At 32.1% G+C, this 18,512-nt stretch overlaps 1 protein-coding gene across 2 annotated transcripts in view; it reads left to right on the top strand.

Annotated features, from left to right (window-relative positions):
* Positions 1–13,412, top strand: part of LOC148610684 (uncharacterized) — a 34,628-nt gene extending 21,216 nt beyond the window's left edge. For both annotated transcript variants that reach the window (XM_088595953.1, XM_088595952.1), the window contains exons 8-10: positions 1,668–1,891; positions 7,728–7,820; positions 9,578–13,412. In XM_088595953.1, the coding sequence (XP_088452079.1) occupies positions 1,668–1,891; positions 7,728–7,820; positions 9,578–9,953 (693 nt within the window). In that variant the 3' untranslated portion in view covers positions 9,954–13,412. The remainder of the gene's footprint in view (positions 1–1,667; positions 1,892–7,727; positions 7,821–9,577) is intronic.
* The last annotated feature ends 5,100 nt before the right edge of the window (positions 13,413–18,512 follow it).

Genomic DNA, 18,512 nt, shown 5'->3' with positions numbered 1-18,512 from the left:
TTACATGAAATTGATAAAAAAAAGATAAAAATCTGTCAAAAATATTATTTTTACACAGTTATCTCCCCTTTCCAATGTACATTGTAAATTTCTATTTCCATTGGGTCATAATGCTACATAATTTAATCAAAACATTTTCTGTTACAATTTGCTTAAGTTTAAAACTTATTTTAAGCATTCATCCCAATTTCCAATTTTTATTTTTTTTTTTTCATCCATTGATTTCTAAATTAACTGTCTATCAATGTTAGAATCGTCAATCTGTGTGGGGCTTACTGAAAATTGGTTTTGATATCATCATCAGTTATTTTGTTTTTGTTTTTGTTTTTTTTATTTTTTGTTTTTTTTTGTTGTTGTTTGGTTTTGGGTGGTTTTTTTTTTGTTGTTGTCAATTTTGGAATGCATTGTTTCTTCTCTGAAAATAATTGAAGACTTCATTCAAATGCAATTATTTCGCATGGTGGCCACAAATAACTATGTATCACTATATGACAACACAATATCAACATAAATGTGCAAGATATGGAATTATATAACATGATATAACATGATATAACATATTTGACTCCCTCCTTGTAACAGACTTACTCTTTCATATCCAACCATTTTATTGTGATAACATAAACTTTTAGTGTGTCTTCCCTCAGCTGTAGAATGGAATGCAATGGATGTCAAACACATACACTATCAACCAGGGATTTTTATAAACCTTTTATATTGCAATCCTTCCTGATCAGTCTATTTTGGCAGTGTTCAAAATATATGATTTTTTGTGATGAAAATATTGGCAAAGCTTTCTTTGGTATCACTTTAAATTACTGTCAACATACCAAAAATGAAACTGCAGCACTAATTTCAAGGTATGCGGTAGTCATGATATGAGAAAATATTATCGGGTACTGAAAGCTGTTTCTACTTTACTTGATCAGTTCCTTAAGGTATAAACATCATAGTAATGAATAATGCAGCAACAAAGCCATGATAATATGTACATATCATTTTGATCTGTTGAGAACTCTGAATATTATTTAAAATGAAAGATAATAACAAAATTACTGAACTGATATAACCTAGACAGTGGTCAAAAGGAATAGTCAGAAGGAAAGTCTGTATAACAAATGGAAATATCAAGGCAAAAACCTGAAAGTTGGACACCATACCAATGGTCCTGACTTGGATCAGGCATTCCAAAGTGGAAGATGGGTGAAACTAGATTTTATAGCCCTAAATCTCCTGCTTCCATTACAATTCATTATATTCTGTATATTTCAACATAAATGGGCAGCATAGAATTGCCACCAGGCATTATTGGCGAAATGAGTATTCAAAATAGTACAGAAGATCTGAACAATGAATAAGTACAAATAAAAAAGAACTACATACAATGAAAATTTTGTAAATCCATACTACAAATTTCAAAACTTCTTGAACTTTGTGGGGTAGGTGCATCAAGTTCAAGATGAAATAATGGTATACAAGTAAAAAAAAATAGAAAATTAATTTGTTGACATTTTGAGAATCCATCATTTTAATCTGTTTGTCAGAAAGAGAATATTTTTCAATAAAATGTGGATGAGGAAACAAAACTTATCTAGGTAGGGTATGAGACATATTCTCTTATAATCTTGGTCCAGAAGTCAGAATTTTCAACATTTGTATAATTCTAGGACAACAATCAGAAACAACAAAAACAGGACCAGAGACAGCCACAACCGCTACCTGCTCCCCAGAAACTGATACCGACCAAGTTAACGACGGATATGTTCCGTGCAACCTCAGCTGATCCAGAGAATATTGTAATGCAAGAAGGGGTAGAGGGAGATCTTAGGATGTTTCAGTCGTATTCCACATCAATTAATCCTCCTTATATAACAAAAGAAGAGGAAGGAGGGTAAGTTATTCATATGAGTATGGATAATTTAGGTTACAGACCACCAATTCAACCAATGAGCATTTGGAACGTACGCAAAAATAGTCCTACGCAGAAATTACCCCTGTTCCTCTTAGTGCTGTGAAAAAAGTTCTCATCTTATTTTAAAAATTTAAAGAGTTTCTGAAAGGAAAAACATTTCTGTACATTTTATAGGTGCATTTTGCTTCTTGTGATGTGAAGCCTAATCTCCATAATGATTTTTAAATATACCCCTATCTTGTGAAAACACTGGGATTTCCCATGCTATTTATAGACCCTTCACTTCCGGTGACCAGTACTGCACTGCAAGTCTGCTAACCCCACATGCCATTCTGAGGATTGTGAGCTGACATATGTAGAATCATGCTGATATATAGTCATCTGCAGGTTAAAGTTAAGGTAAAGTCCAGAGAAGCCATTGAATATTGTGAAATTAGCATAGAAGCCTATGGGAAGTGGAATTAGTGGTTTTTAGCCTTAAGATGAAGCCATGGCAAAATGAAAAGTTTCTTGAAATAGCTTTAAACTACTTGAAGATCTTGTTAACTTTGCCATGAGAGGAATACACTACAAAAATCCTTCAAAATATGCATTTTTTTAAGTTATAGGTCCAAATTATGGAAAATTGGTCTTTTTGGCTGATTTTTATGTCCTATCTTGTAAAAAGTGTAGAAAATTTAGTAAAAATATCAAATATTAAACTTTGAGGGCTATATTTACCTAAATATGGTAGTAATAAGCACTTGAAATCAAGTTTTGTGTAGATTTGAGAAAAAATTAGGTTAGAAATGAGGAAAAACTCACTTTCATTACTGCGGTTAAGGCCATATAAGCATTCCCCTATGGCAACATGGAAAATTCATTATTGAGCACTTTTTTTGCTTTAGGTGCCCTTTACTGGTCATGTTTTAATGTGAAAACACTGTATTTACAAATTTAATGCCAAATATATCACCTTTTGTGAAAATTTAAAGATTTAGGATTTTTGACATGTGATCAAGAAAAAGGGGGAGGCATGTCAGAAATAAATTTTTAAAAATAGACCAATTTCTCAGAAAATGATTACTTTTAAAACTATTTCTTCATTAATATTGTTAAAAAACAAGTTGTGATTGATATTTTTTATTTGAAAAGTCAGAAAAAGTTCTTTGCAAATATTTAATGCATTTCAGTATGGTAGAATATTTTCACTTTTTTGCTCGCACAACTTGGTTACCCTATATTTAAAAATCAAATATTTAAAAAAGTGCTTGTCACATTTCACTGAAACTTTGCAAATGCATTCAGTATGTGTGTAGGAAGATACCTGTATAGTTATTTATTTTTTCTAAGACAAAAAGTGACTCTTTAGGTTACAGACCACCAATTCAACCAATGAGCATTTGGAACGTACGCAAAAATAGTCCTACGCAGAAATTACCCCTGTTCCTCTTAGTGCTGTGAAAAAAGTTCTCATCTTATTTTAAAAATTTAAAGAGTTTCTGAAAGGAAAAACATTTCTGTACATTTTATAGGTGCATTTTGCTTCTTGTGATGTGAAGCCTAATCTCCATAATGATTTTTAAATATACCCCTATCTTGTGAAAACACTGGGATTTCCCATGCTATTTATAGACCCTTCACTTCCGGTGACCAGTACTGCACTGCAAGTCTGCTAACCCCACATGCCATTCTGAGGATTGTGAGCTGACATATGTAGAATCATGCTGATATATAGTCATCTGCAGGTTAAAGTTAAGGTAAAGTCCAGAGAAGCCATTGAATATTGTGAAATTAGCATAGAAGCCTATGGGAAGTGGAATTAGTGGTTTTTAGCCATAAGGGAAAAGTCCTGAATTTGTACTTTTTACATTTCATATTAGATTAGGTTAGGTGCACCACCAGAAATATAAATGGCTAACACAGAGTTACTTAGAAAATAACATAAGTTTGTATGCAGTTGATCAATATTACGTTGTCAGAAACTTTATATAAAATGAATAAAATTTAATAATTCTAAGTTATTACATGACATTTTCCATAACAGCAGCAATATTAGACTTCCTTATAAAGCCTGAAGTCTAAGGCAGATATAGGCTCAGTAGCTCTTCTTCCAAGGTGATATGGAAATTGACTTGTAATATCCTTTTTATCACATATTTATGACTTAAAAAAGAAATTTATAGTTATCAACAGATTGACAAACCCAAATGTGTGAATAAAAAACAAAGAAAAAGATGTTATTTTTTTATCTCAACAATGTTGTCATCTATGGTCATTTATCATAACAATACATATTGTCTCATTCCAAATAGAAGAATCTGGAAGAATTGAGAATTTGGATACTAAGCATTTATATTTATATCATTATTTGTGATGTTTATTTTTTAAAAAATCTTGTACTGATCACTGTTGCAAGTTTGATAAATGTTATCACCTACGTCATCCTTGACATACCTGCTCTGTTTAATGTTATTGTATCACCTACATCATCCTTGACATACCTGCTCTGTTTAATGTTGTATATGCCTATTCAATAACCTGAACTTAAACAAAAAAAATAATGATTAGCTATTACCCTCCAAATTATAACATTGTTGCTCTTCTCTGATAATTTACTTATTCTATTGGTATACTAGTATGCACAAATGCATGTTTCAAGATTAAATATGTAATATTTATTATATAGATAGCAGGGAATAAACGAGACTTGCTATAAGTCCCTCTTTATTATATATATAACACAGAAAATCTATGTAATTAACCTCTCTGATAACACCACTATTAATTGCTGTCTCCCACACAGTTAGTAGATTTTCTATCAGAGGGATACATGTAATCAATAAACTTTTTCATACATTCTTTAATATAAAGAGAGGAACTTGTAGCAAGTCTAGAAATAAACAAATAAATTTGATATTTTACATTTGAAATAGATTTTGTAATTTCTGTCTTGGACATGAAATTTGATTAGAATATTAACAAGTTATGTGAAATAATTAAGTCATCGTGTTCCTCGCACTGTTGATGATATTTTGGTTGTTCATTTTCCATATACAATGAGATATCCTTGGAGTGCAGACTTACTTCTTAATCAATATATTGATGTCTTTAAAAAAAGGCTGGAGGTGATTCATGGATGTTTAATACCCACCAAATTCAGTTTTGGTTCTAATTCAGAAACAGTTACAGACCAAATAAACAACTTTAGTTTATCATTCAGTCATTGTCCTCTGGAGATAAAAATCACATAGATTGTGTATGAAATTGGCACTTTGGAAGAGTTAACATTCTGAATTGATTTGGTTTTAATTTTTTCTAGAGATGAACACGTTTTTTTGTTATTTTTTTTAAAGCAGATCTAAATGCCGAAAGGACTTTTGTCATTTAAAAATATAGCATTTGTAGACATAAATAGCATTGTCTGTTCTGTGGGTTTTTCTGCACCATGAATCACCTCTACTATAGGCAGTGTCTAAATTTAATATGGACCGGTACTTAAGTCAACTTTATAAAGTCTTGTGTGGACAAGTTAAGCTCATATTGAATTTACTGAAGTCATGACCTTCAGTTTACCTGCTCTATAAAAGATTGTCTGATATTCTTGCAATCACAGAAACTGCCTTCATTGTCTATTTTATTTTTCCATTAATGCTTCAACAGTATGTTTCACTTACTTGTCAATACAGTACATCAGTGTGCTTTACTTACATCGTCAATACAGTTCATCAGTGTGCTTTACTTACATTTGCCAATACAGTTCAAAAGTGTGCTTCACTAACATTTATCAGTACAGTACAACAGTTTGCTTCACTGACATTTATCAATACAGTACAACAGTGTTCTTAACTTACATTTGTCAATACAGTACATTAATGTAAATGTTTAAGTAGGTATAGTTGTGTAAATATTGCTTTGTTTTGTTATATAGATTCAAGTATAGGTGAGAGTGTTGCTGTTTGAATATTTTAGTTTTCATGATTTTATAATGTGTGATATGCTAGTTACTCATTTTAAACTTTTAATATTATGGTATCTAATTTGACAAAAATGCCTTGCTACAGATTTACTTTTATAATTAATGCTACTTTAATGGTTAAGCTTTTACTTACAAGAATATACTTAAACACTTTTTTTCTTAATTTTATTCTTCGTAGGTCAGAGTTCAGCTAGTAGTTACATTAAATTTATAATATATTATTAAGTAGTTGAATCTGAAATCAGGACATTCAAGGTGGGGATGATCATCATGGCTGTCTTGAAAATTAAAAAAAAAAAAACAATAGTGAAAATTTTCATTTGACAAAAACTGTTGACATTTTCTACATGACAACTAATGGATCACTGTTAGGTGTTTTGCAGCATGTTATAAGCAGTTTAAGTTGTATATATTTAAACAAGATTGTTTATCTGTAGAACTTTACCTAAGAGTCTACGTTTTATTGTCTTGGATTGTCTATCCATAGAACTTTACCTTAGAGTCTACGTTTTATTGTCTTGGATTGTCTATCAGTAGAACTTTACCTAAGAGTCTACGTTTTATTGTCTTGGATTGTCTATCCATAGAACTTTACCTAAGAGTCTACGTTTTATTTTCTTGGATTGTCTATCCATAGAACTTTACCTAAGAGTGTATGTTTTATTGTCTTGGATTGTCTATCAGTAGAACTTTACCTTAGAGTCTACGTTTTATTGTCTTGGATTGTCTATCCATAGAACTTTACCTAAGAGTCTACGTTTTATTGTCTTGGATTGTCTATCCATAGAACTTTACCAAAGAGTCTACGTTTTATTGTCTTGGATTGTCTGTCCATAGAACTTTACCTTAGAGTCTACGTTTTATTGTCTTGGATTGTCTATCCGTAGAACTTTACCTAAGAGTCTACGTTTTATTGTCTTGGATTGTCTGTCCATAGAACTTTACCTAACATGTTAAGTTGGTGTAGGGTCTCATCATGTATAGTTTTAGATCATTATTTTTGTATGCACCTGCAAGTCCTGAAAATAAATTTTGGTGTAAATTTCAAAACAGGACTGTAGATATAGTATAAATATTAGTCTAATGTGTATTAGATAAATTATGCCTTCCAAAGGAATAAGTTCTTTATCTATCACTGCCATTTTGTTAGTTCCCTTTACCTATTTACCTACAGAACAGTAGAGTATACATGTATTTCCTAACTGGTAGGCTTGCTTCTATACATATATCATCTGCATGAAACTCCCTTCAGATTGGCCTGTGTGTAAAAAATTTTTCACATGACCGTGACGCTCCATGAAATAGTTGGGGTTTTATATGGGTGATCGGACACTCCTGGCGTTGGTACAAGCTTTGCAAATCATGTTGCCTTCAGGAAATATATTATTATAAACAATGAAATGAAATGGTCTGAATTTCACAAGTATTTATAAAAAGGCAAATGAAAAGTTAAACAAAACAAAAATTTACGATAGACTGATGCTACAAGTTCATTTATTATCCTATCCTTCGACCACCACTTTTCAATTAAGGATTGTTTAATCTTGATTCTAAGAAAATCTTGAAATGAGTGTTATAAGAGCTTAAGAAATACTTAAAAAAAAAACAAAAAAACTCTCAAATGGGTAAGGTGTTCGGTTTATGTTACAGCCTTGAAAATAAAATTAGTTCAAACTGGATTTGCATTATATATAAGTGAAATGTGTGCTTACTTTTTCCCAACTAAATCTTTTTGCAGTTCAACCATACACCATTCACAACCTGGGAACCTAATTACAAAATTGAGCCGAAATGATAAAAGTTGAGCATTAGACTAAAAGCTTGATTTAAAGCAAATTTTGATCATTTATATTACAGATGGACATACTATTTTGGTCACAGTAATAACATGCAGCAATATGAAGCTGAAGATGAGGCAGAACAGGCTTTCATGCCAAGGATTGCTGAGAAGTAAGTGTCTCTTTTTCTTAGTTGGTATATAGACTTTCATGCCACGGATTGCTGAGAAGTAAGTGTCTCTCTTTATCAATTGGTATATAGACTTTCATGCCACGGATTGCTGAGAAGTAAATGTTTCTCTTTATCAGTTTGTATATAGACTTTCATGCCAAGGATTGCTGAGAAGTAAGTGTTTCTCTTTATCAATTGGTATATAGACTTTCATGCCTCAGATTGCTGAGAAGTAAGTGTCTCTCTTTATCAATTGGTATATAGACTTTCATGCCTCGGATTGCTGAGAAGTAAATGTTTCTCTTTATCAGTTTGTATATAGACTTTCATGCCAAGGATTGCTGAGAAGTAAGTGTTTCTCTTTATCAGTTGGTATATAGACTTTCATGCCACGGATTGCTGAGAAGTAAGTGTCTCTCTTTATCAATTGGTATATAGACTTTCATGCCACGTATTGCTGACAATTAAGTGTCTCTCTTTATCAGTGGTATATAGACTTTCATGCCACGGATTGCTGAAAAGTAAATGTTTCTCTTTATCAGTGGTATATAGACTTTCATACCACGGATTGCTGAGAAGTGTTTTTCTCTATCAATTGGTATATAGACTTTCATGCCATGGATTGTAAGATTGGTGTGAGTGTTCCTTTTATCAGTGGAGAATAGAACTTCATGACAAGGATTGCTGAGAAGTAAGTGTTCCTCCTTGAAAGTGGAAATTGGACCGTCATGCCAAGGATCATGAAAATTAATTATTCCTCTTTATCTATGACAAATAGGCTTTCAGGATTGCTAAAAAGTAAATAATAAAGCATAAATCAAGTCGTCATTAGTTTAGTTTTTTTATGTGTTTTTACCGTGTAATGTATTTCTTTTTTCTTCAATTTTTGGTTTTTACTTTAAATTGGTCCACATTAAGGTCTTATAAGTGTCAAAAAATGAATTTTATTTGATTTCAAGAAAAGATTTCAGTCTTGTGCTTCTTGCTCTTCAATATCTGAATTTAATTCTTTATTTAGATTTCTATTAATGAAGTTGGTGTTAATGGGAACCAAATTTTTTCAGTGTTAGATTTTTTTTTAAATATTTTATGGTTTCTTCAATATATAGAATCTTACTATATATATATTTACTTTTTTTATTTTTGGTTATGGGTCACTTTTTATGTTCGGTCAACATAAAGTACAAAACTGAAATAAATTTGATTCAACAAAATGAAATTTAAGAGATTATTTTGTATGCTGAATCTTAACAATAAATTCAGATTAGGATATTAGACTATAAGAACTAAGTAATCAATTTTAAGTTTTGGTACTTCTTAATCAGAACTATGTTTATCAAGGTTAAATGTAGTGTCCATAATTGTCCTTAATATTCATAGATCATCTATATGGTAGTATCAAGCAGTGCTAAATGGATCAACCTATATGGTCGTATCCAGCAGCACTAAATGGAACATTTTATTGTTCCTAGTCTTTGATAAAATATAAAGAGGCTTTAAAATATGGCATCTTACATAATTTTTTTTTGTCTCAAGCTGAACACCATAGTTGTCTTTAATAGATTACAATGATACTTGTTAAGATAAAAGTTTCAGTGACAAGTAAAATAACTATTTGTATGTTTGTCAGTATGTCAAATTTCAATGTAATTCTGCAAATACTTTTCAGATATACTGGACATTCATCATTGCTTTTGGTTAGTAGACATACTTTTTACTTAAGTGTGCTCTTAATGAATTTTTTATTTGCATTGCAGAGTTGAAAGAGTTTTAAAGAGAATTTACCAGGAGTTTTTTGGCGTGATCAGAATCATCACCAGTATTGCAATTCTTCTGATAGTTGAACTTTTAAACTTTGTACTGAAGCACATTCTCCAACCTCTAATCATTGGCGTCTTTGGAACTTTAGGGGAATTTTTCTGTAAGCCATTATTGTCAATCTGCTTCAACGGCTTTGTTCAGCCTCTTGGAATTTTCTTTTGGAATGCAGCTGTTAGCTTTCGGCATATGTTTGGACCTATAGGAGACATATTGAGAAGGATTCTGAAGGAGTTTGCAATGTGCTGTACATCATTTAAGCCAATACAGATTCACTACAAGACAGGATCACAACCAGAGCTTCAAAATGTTTGACCTTTTCTGAAAATGGATAATTTTACTATCTTTGATTATAAACCCATGTGACTATTGACCAACGGGTGTTGATTATATTTCTACGAGAGCTTTCCCACCATTTAACATTTCCAAATTTCATAGGAGAAAGCAAATTCTTTATTTGAATTATTTTTCTCCATTCCCTGAAGTAAAAGTAAGATTTGACATCTCCATTTTGAGGGGAGTATATGATTTAAACCAGTCTATATTGCACTTAATTTAATGACTTAAGTTGAACTTTTTAATTAAGCTTTGTGATTGGTTAGGTCTCTTTGGGCAACATAGGTTATTTTGTATAAGCCTATTTGGTAGAGTGATGTCATCTAATGGCCCACAATTTTCTGTTAAATAAGAATCAAACCCTAATTTGAACTGCGATTAGAAATTTTATCATTAGAATTGGTTTTTATATTTTTTAATCAAATGAGTATTAAATATGTAAGGAGGTATTGAACAGTATTGACCCAGTTTGTTTGACGACATGGATGTTGATACACATTTAGACTGGTTAAAATAGATTGCCCAAATTTTATTTGATTGACTAATTGTATTGTTATTGTCATTCTAAATTGATGTGGTGTACATATCATAATATCAAAAATATTAATATTATTGTATAGTCCATTTTCTTTTACATCTGTGATGATATCTCTCATTCAGACACAAGTTATTTTAGTGCTGAAATAAGCATATTGTGATATAATATATTTTTTTTATCATTTTTACAAAGCATTATATGTAAATTGCATTTAGTTTTATCATATATACATTATAAAGTCTAATTGAATAAATCCCCTTTGTGATTTGTTTGTTTTGTCAGAGGTTGTAAACATTAAAAGATAACTGTAGTGAAGCAATACCCTGGTATCAAAAAGTATATTCAGTAGCAGCCAGGAAGTATTTGATGCATGTCAAAACCTAATTCACTTTTATTTCTTATTCAGAAACAGTTTCATACCACATAACCAGTTGGATATTTGATTGTTGCACTTTGAGATAAATGTTGTACAAATTGTTAATGAAATTGAAAATTTGCAAGAGTTATCCTTCTTTCTTTGGTTGATTTAAATGAGAGATCTCAAAAATACCGATCTGAATACAGAAAGAACTATCGTCACACAAACATATTGTATATGTGATATCTGGAACAATATTGTTTTTTCGCTTTTACCATAGGCAGTGTCTGAAATTTAGATGGATTTATACTTCAGTTGTTTAAAGCAGAGATTTATAGGATATCACATAATGCAGATCTATTCATAAAAACCAACATATTTTTTAATGTGATATTATTTTCTAAAATGTTTACCTGTGTTAATATAGAATAAACTGGCGATCAAGACAAAACATATGAGAAACCAAGATAACTAGATTAACTTAATTTATTTTAAAGTGTTCATCAATATAGGATAGTTGAATTGACTTCAATTCTGTTTTTGAAACTAATAGAAAAAAAAAAAGCTTTATTAAAATGTTTCCACTGCCTTTACTTACACTTTGAATACAAAGCTATATGTGAGCAAATGCAACCACTTCACATTCATCATGATGTCATTTTTTTCTCTTGGTTAATTGAATTATGAACACAGAAGACCATTTTTTCTTTTTTTTTCTTTGAATTCAACATCTGTAAATGAGCAATTGCTAAACAAAATGATGTTGAATGCAATGAACTCTACTAACAAGATTGTTCCTTTTCAGAATAATGCTAAGGCAGCTACTGTTCTGTATTGTCATTATTGGATTGCACTGGAAAAACAGATCTTCTAAAACTGTGTCTCCCCATTATATTAAAGCATGTATTCATGTTTCTTGTAATAATCTTGTATTATTTTTTTTTTATGTCATGACTGCACATATGTTTTGAATTTTGTATCACCCACCAAATAATGATAGATTTATATCGGTTGACAACTCCCTGAATTTGTCTATTCACTTAACTGCTGTTTTTTTTTCAGTGTCTTCTACATATAATCATACATTTTTGTTTAGTGGAGGTCAGTTCCATCAGTAATAGATTTTTGAGGGGTCACAATATTTTTTTGTTTGTATATATGGCATTCTTTATAAAAATCACACAGGAAATGATTCATGCATGTCAAAAACCCACGAAGTTTACTTTCTAAGAACAGTTACAGATCATATAACCAGATTTGAGGTAAAAATTATATAGATTAAGTAAGAATCCGGCACTTTGCAAGAGTTATCATTCTTGGTTTGGTTGATTTAAATGGGAGATAACTGTGTTGAATTCTACAATATAAAACCCTGTAAAGAGATAGGACTATAGTTAACATAATAATGTAGTATTTGAAGACTGGGAAAAAATGTTTAGTCTGTTTTTTCTGCACCATAAGTTCTTTCTTTCATCGGCAGTGTCAGAATTCTATATGGATTGCTACATAAATGATTTTATCAGTAGATGCTCAAGAAAACTTTATACATTCATAATAATCAACAAGGTCCTAGTTTGTTAAATGATCGTACCACACAATCAGAAATATTTTGTACACATTTTTTTGTTTGCAATAAAAACCGCACTGTATTATATATTGTTTATGTTATGTTTTTTTATTTATATTATTTACGTATTGTAAGATTGCAATCTAAATCATTCTTTGATTTATTGTTGGGTTAAGTTATCCATGCATTGTATATTTTTACAGTATTGAAAACCATTATATGAATACTATTAACTGGAAAAATACAGATACATATACATTGTAGTTTCTTATTACTGTAGCCAAACTTATACCCTCGACCCAGTTTATAATAGAAGTGAAATAGAGAAGCGGGAGGGTTTTTTTGTTGTTGTTTTTGTCATTCTTAACTGCTTAACATATGTGATTAGCCCTTAATATTTCATCTATTATGAGATGATTTTGGTGTTTGGCTATGAGCAGAGAAGTTCTACATGATATATGGACGTGTTGCAACTGTATTGACCGAGGCTAATATAATCTAACAGGTCCATGTATCACATGTTGACTGAGTGAAAGTCTTTGATTTGTATATTACATATGTAAATAGTGTATTGTATATGGGAATGGCCTTTAATTATGTATTTTAAAAGGTTGCTACATGTAATTGAAAATGATTATAAATCGATAACATGTTTTATTATAAAAACAAGGTAACATATTTTGGATATTTTCTGTTTTGATCAAATAAGAATTCACATCGAACTTATATATAGTAACATATCTTCAATATGCTTTAAAATAGAAAGAAGGCTTCAGATACGTTGAATATCTTTTGAATCACATAATCATGATAACCAGTAAAAAGAAGAATGTTATACCATATGCAACATTTATTCTGATGTCTGGGTTATCTCGTTTCTGATCACTGAGTTTCTGATAAAGATAACCTCATCATATGACATTCAAATGTCGTGGTGATCTCATTTTTATGATAATAAATATAATATCCATTTTATTATCCAGGTCATCTCATTTCATTATTTTCATTCAAAAGTCCAAGTGATTTTGTTTGATAATATATATAGTCCTTCTATTAATTTCCAAGTGGTCTCATTTTTATAATATTCATTCTAATGTTCGGATTATATCATTTCATTATATTTGTTCAAATGTGTGGGTGATCTCAATTCATTATATTCATCGTGAGATTTCAAATGTGACAGATTTAACTTCAGATCAGGCGCGTAGCTGCCGTTAGGCAAAATAGCTTTTGCCTGCAGTTAATTTTTTTTTTGAGATAAAATACATCCAGGAGAGGCATAAATGATGCTCTAAAACGCTATCTCCGCGGAGCTTTGGGGGGTCTTCGCCCCCCCCCTGGACCCCCTACCACGGTTCCGCCCTGGACCTGCTGGGGGCCTTAAGCGGCCCTAGACCCCCTGCCGTAATTTTGCCTACACTTCAATTTGGCCTCAGCTACGCGCCTGCAGATACAAAGGGGCAACGCAAATTGATTTTCCTCGTGTCGAAAGATTGATTGACGTGACGTTTACCTGTGGCCTTAGATTTAGAAAATCAAAAGGGTTCAGAAATGTATAATGTGTAAGTTTGCACTTATTTTTGCTTAAATTCGTAAGAACCCTAAAACACTTATCATTTTTATGTTTTATAACTGATTTCATAATGAATATTGCCAGAAGACTTTATTTTGTTGGATTAAATGATATTGCCCTAGTGAATTATTTTGACGTGACCCTTTTGTGACTTGTGCAGGGGAGCTGTATTGTTGCAAGATTATTACATGATCACTTTTCAATATGAGGGGTGCTGCTGACAGAGATGAACATGCTTATCCTTCCAGAGAACCTGATGTCACACATTTGTGTTTTTAATTTTTTTTTTTTTTTTGGGGGGGGAGGGGAGGGGGTCATATTACTAGTGCTTTAGCTTTTTGTGTGACGTCTTGTTTTCCTTATTTTCAATTTATGTTTATTCTTTTTTTGTGGGGTGGGGGGGAGGGTGTTAACTATGTGAATGCAGATAGGTTTGGCGTATTTGGATTTTCCCACTATTGACGCTTCGGTACTTTTTTTCCGATACTATGCAAACACCTTTCATCATCTTCCGATACGGAAGTAGACTCTGCAAGGAGTGTGGAACCTCCCGGCACTTGCCATGCTATATACATAAAAATGAGGGTCGGAAAATTAACGTTCAAAGACAAGTTCGCAATTCATTACATTAATGTTAAAATATATAACATAAAATTAAACATATTTACATTATGTTATTTAGCTAGATAACGTCCTTCAAATGTTGACGTGGAGATACCACTCTTGAAGGACTCTAGGGAAGGTGACATACAGATAGTTTCTTGGAGATTGTTCCAATCTGTTATAGTGTTTGGGTAGAAGGACTACTTATAGAATTCTTTGTTAGTATAGACTTGCCTGAATTTATGTTGGCCTCTAGTGCGCCTATCTGATTGTATGAGCATATCATTTGTAACTTCCACATGCCCCCCCTATTTATCTTAAAGTAAAACAAGCCTGGCTTTTATTCTGCGAGATTCTCCAAGACTCTCCAATTAAGGCAATTTGGTTTTGTTTATGCGGATCCCAAACTCACGAGGAGAACTCTACGATCGGACGCACAAGTGATGTATACGTAAGGCTTTTAACCTTACGTATGCACTGTTTTATATTTCTACGTAAAAAGCCTAAGGTTTTATTGGCTTTCGCCATTATATTGTTAATATGTGGACCCCAGTCGAGTTCACTACTTAAAATGACACCTAGATATTTGCTGTCTGGTACAGTCTCAAGTATGTGCACATGCAGTTTATATCGAAATGAATTTGTTTTAGCTTTTTTAGAAATATTTACGACAAAGAATTTTCCGGATTAAATTTCATTTGCCATTCTGATTTCCATAGTTCAAGATTTGTGAGATCCTTTTGTAATTCATTAGATTCACTTATTTTATTTGTTATCCTGTATAATAAATAGTCGTCAGCAAAAAGACGAGCTTTATTGGATACATGCTCTGGCAGATCGTTAATAAATAAAAATAGGGTAGGGCCCAATACAGTACCCTGTGGGACGCCCGAATCTACAGATAATTTAGAAAATTGAATGCCATTTATGATGACCTGTTGTTGTCTGTTTGATAAAAAAATCTTTTATCCAGTTAAGGTTATTATTTCTAATTCCATAATAGTTTAGTTTGTTAATTAATCTTTCATGTGGCACTTTATCAAAGGCCTTTGAGAAATCTAAAAGAACTGCATCCACTTGGCTGCCTTCTAATAACGATTTTGCTGTGTCCTGAACAAAAGTTATTAGAGTTTACTTCTAAAGCCATGTTGACAATCACTTAAAATATCATTTATGTCTAGATGTTTCCTGATGTTACTTGTTAATAGATGTTCAAGGATCTTACAACAAATAGCTGTTAAGGATACAGGACTGTAGTTTATAGCGTCATGTTTGTCACCCTTTTTAAAAATGGGCACTACAATAGCCTGTTTCCAGTCTTCTGGAATTTTACCTTTATTTATAGATTTTTGAAAGAAGAATTGAAGAAATGGAGATACCTCTTTTGAAAATTTATTCAAAAACATGGCTGGAATATTATCCGGGCCTGAAGCTTTATGGGGATTTATGTTTTTTTTAGAGCTTAGTTATGCCATTAGTATTAATACATATATTAGGCATGGTAGTGTATGGACTATTGCCTGTAGATGGAATTGAAGTTTTATCTTCTTCCGTTAAAGCACTCATAAATTGTTTATTCAGGATATTTGCCCGAGTCAGTGGGTCACTGTAGAGAAGGCCATCATTGCCTTTCAATGGGGATACACCAATAGTTTCGGTCTTTTTACCTTTAATATATTGCCAAAAGGATTTAAGCTTATCATTCAATTGGGGGGGGGACTGATTACTTCATCCATATAATTACGCTGAGCTCTTCTGAATCCTCTCTGGGCTGTGGCTTTTAGTTTTTTATATTTATCTTTATGCTCTTTCTTTCCCGTTTTTTTTTTTTTTTTTTTTTTTTTTTTTTTTTTTTTGTTAAATGCTCTTTTTTATGGTCTGAGATACCAGGTATGGATTTAATTTTAGTTACCAAAGATGGTTCATTGTACAAAATAAATCTTCAAGTGTTACCTTCCCTGGTTGGAAAATCGACCATCTGGTCTAGGCCAAGATCGTTTAAGGTTTCCAGAAACATTTCATTAAATTCTTTAGGGTAAATGCTTCCCTCTACTGACATTGATGACCACTTAATGTCTGGGAGATTTAGATCTCCACTTAACCAAAATGTGGAGTTGTTGTATTTATGCTTTAAATCAGTAATTTCTGATAACATTTGTTTTCAATAATTAATCCTCTGTTACACTTATTTGTGCCGCTATAAAGTTCTATAGTTTTGCTGCTGTAAACTTGTTGACATATGATACCTTTTTTTAATTGCTAGACAATACATCCGCCTTCTTTATCCAGGCGGTCCCGACGGAATACATCCTCGAACAAGTAAGTAGGAAATATCTCAGAGGATACGACATCCTTCTTTAACCATGTCTCATTGCCAATTATTACATCTTAGTTTGATGATGAAATTAACTTTTCAATCAGTGCCACTTTATTTTTACAACTTCTAGAGTTTATGTTTAGTGATCTCAATGATGTTTGCCTACTTATTCTCTTATTTGATTTATTGACAGTTGTTTTAGGTTTAGGTGATGATGTTAATGCCTGTTTAGGATTAGGAGATGATGTTGCTACTGGATCACCAATACTCTCTCGTTTCATGTAGACTAATTGAGTAAGCTGAGCTATCAGAATCGGATAAGCAGGGAAATGAATTATTTGCCAAAATGGAATTCCCTGATGAATAACAGGATTGAAAAATAGTTTTTGAATGTTTTGGCGTGTCACATACACGACATATCCATAATACTGAAGAACCTCCATACCTCTCGTACGTAGATCGGGACATATTGACACAACCTATATGTCACCAATTGTCACAGTTATCGCACACAATGGCAGCAGATTCCCAAGTGCACTCATTGGAGCAGATTGTGCAAGGATAGCTAGATTCATCTAAATGTGTTGGTCCTGGGTTGGTTTCTACTTGGTTACTAAGCAACAGTTTTATCAATACATGTACATTTCTGAATTGTACATGGTTTTAAGGAAAGGTCTTTTTATAGTTGATACATGTAAATGCCAGTAATATATTTGTGTTGGCACACTGATTAAAAAGTTTAATATTTAGGTCTTTATCTTGTGATTTAATTTGTTTATCGCAGCTGATAATGATTGCAAAAATAGACATTATTGCAAAAAGTTTATTGTTGAACATTTAAACAAAGTCTCTTCAAGCGTGAATTCTATCTAGTATGTGCAGAAGACTAGGATGTGATTCTCACACACTGACTCGTACAATTTATAAGAAGGGGTTAGTACCTCATGACAAGTTACATCTTCTTCCTTGGGTGACTCAAGGACACAGGGAGCACACTAGGTAGCCTAAGTTAGCTGGTCTGGAAGTGCAAAAATGGGGTTTTATTCCCTATTTAATGAGGAGACTTTATTTACACAAAAATCTAACAGTAAGTTATAAAAATAGTTGAACAAATTTCAAAAATATCAAACCGCCACTGTAAAAAAATGGGAAAAATATTAATTTAAGCTAAGAACCTCCAAAAACTACGCAAAATGTCTGCAATGATCACTTTTAGAACATTTAACATGTAATAGCTAAGTTCCGGGGTTGTGTCAGCTGTTGTAGATGAAATCTCAAACTTTTCTTGGCTCGTCAAATTTTCCGACCTCCATTTTCCTGGGCATGGGCAGTCACCTTTGGAATATGTTGATGGTAAATAAATGGTAATTACAAAATAACCGAACTGAAAAATCTTGACAGTAGCCAAAAAGATATTATAAAAAGAAAATTCGGAGAACATGATAACAAAATGTCAATATCAGGGTAGAAACCGTAAACGCTTTCTATTCATCTCGGCCATTGAACGTTTCGGCCACATTACTTTTCCGCCATAGTCCATCTCGGCCATAGTCATTTCGGCCATGGATTTCAATATGTATAC

The sequence above is a fragment of the Perna viridis genome, chromosome 8 (assembly GCF_037379345.1).
Source record: "Perna viridis isolate PV_CMFRI_1.1 ecotype Kerala chromosome 8, ASM3737934v1, whole genome shotgun sequence".
Taxonomy (NCBI): domain Eukaryota; kingdom Metazoa; phylum Mollusca; class Bivalvia; order Mytilida; family Mytilidae; genus Perna; species Perna viridis.
The sequence above is the reverse complement of the archived record's forward strand: the minus strand, read 5'-3'. Positions and strand labels throughout refer to the sequence as shown.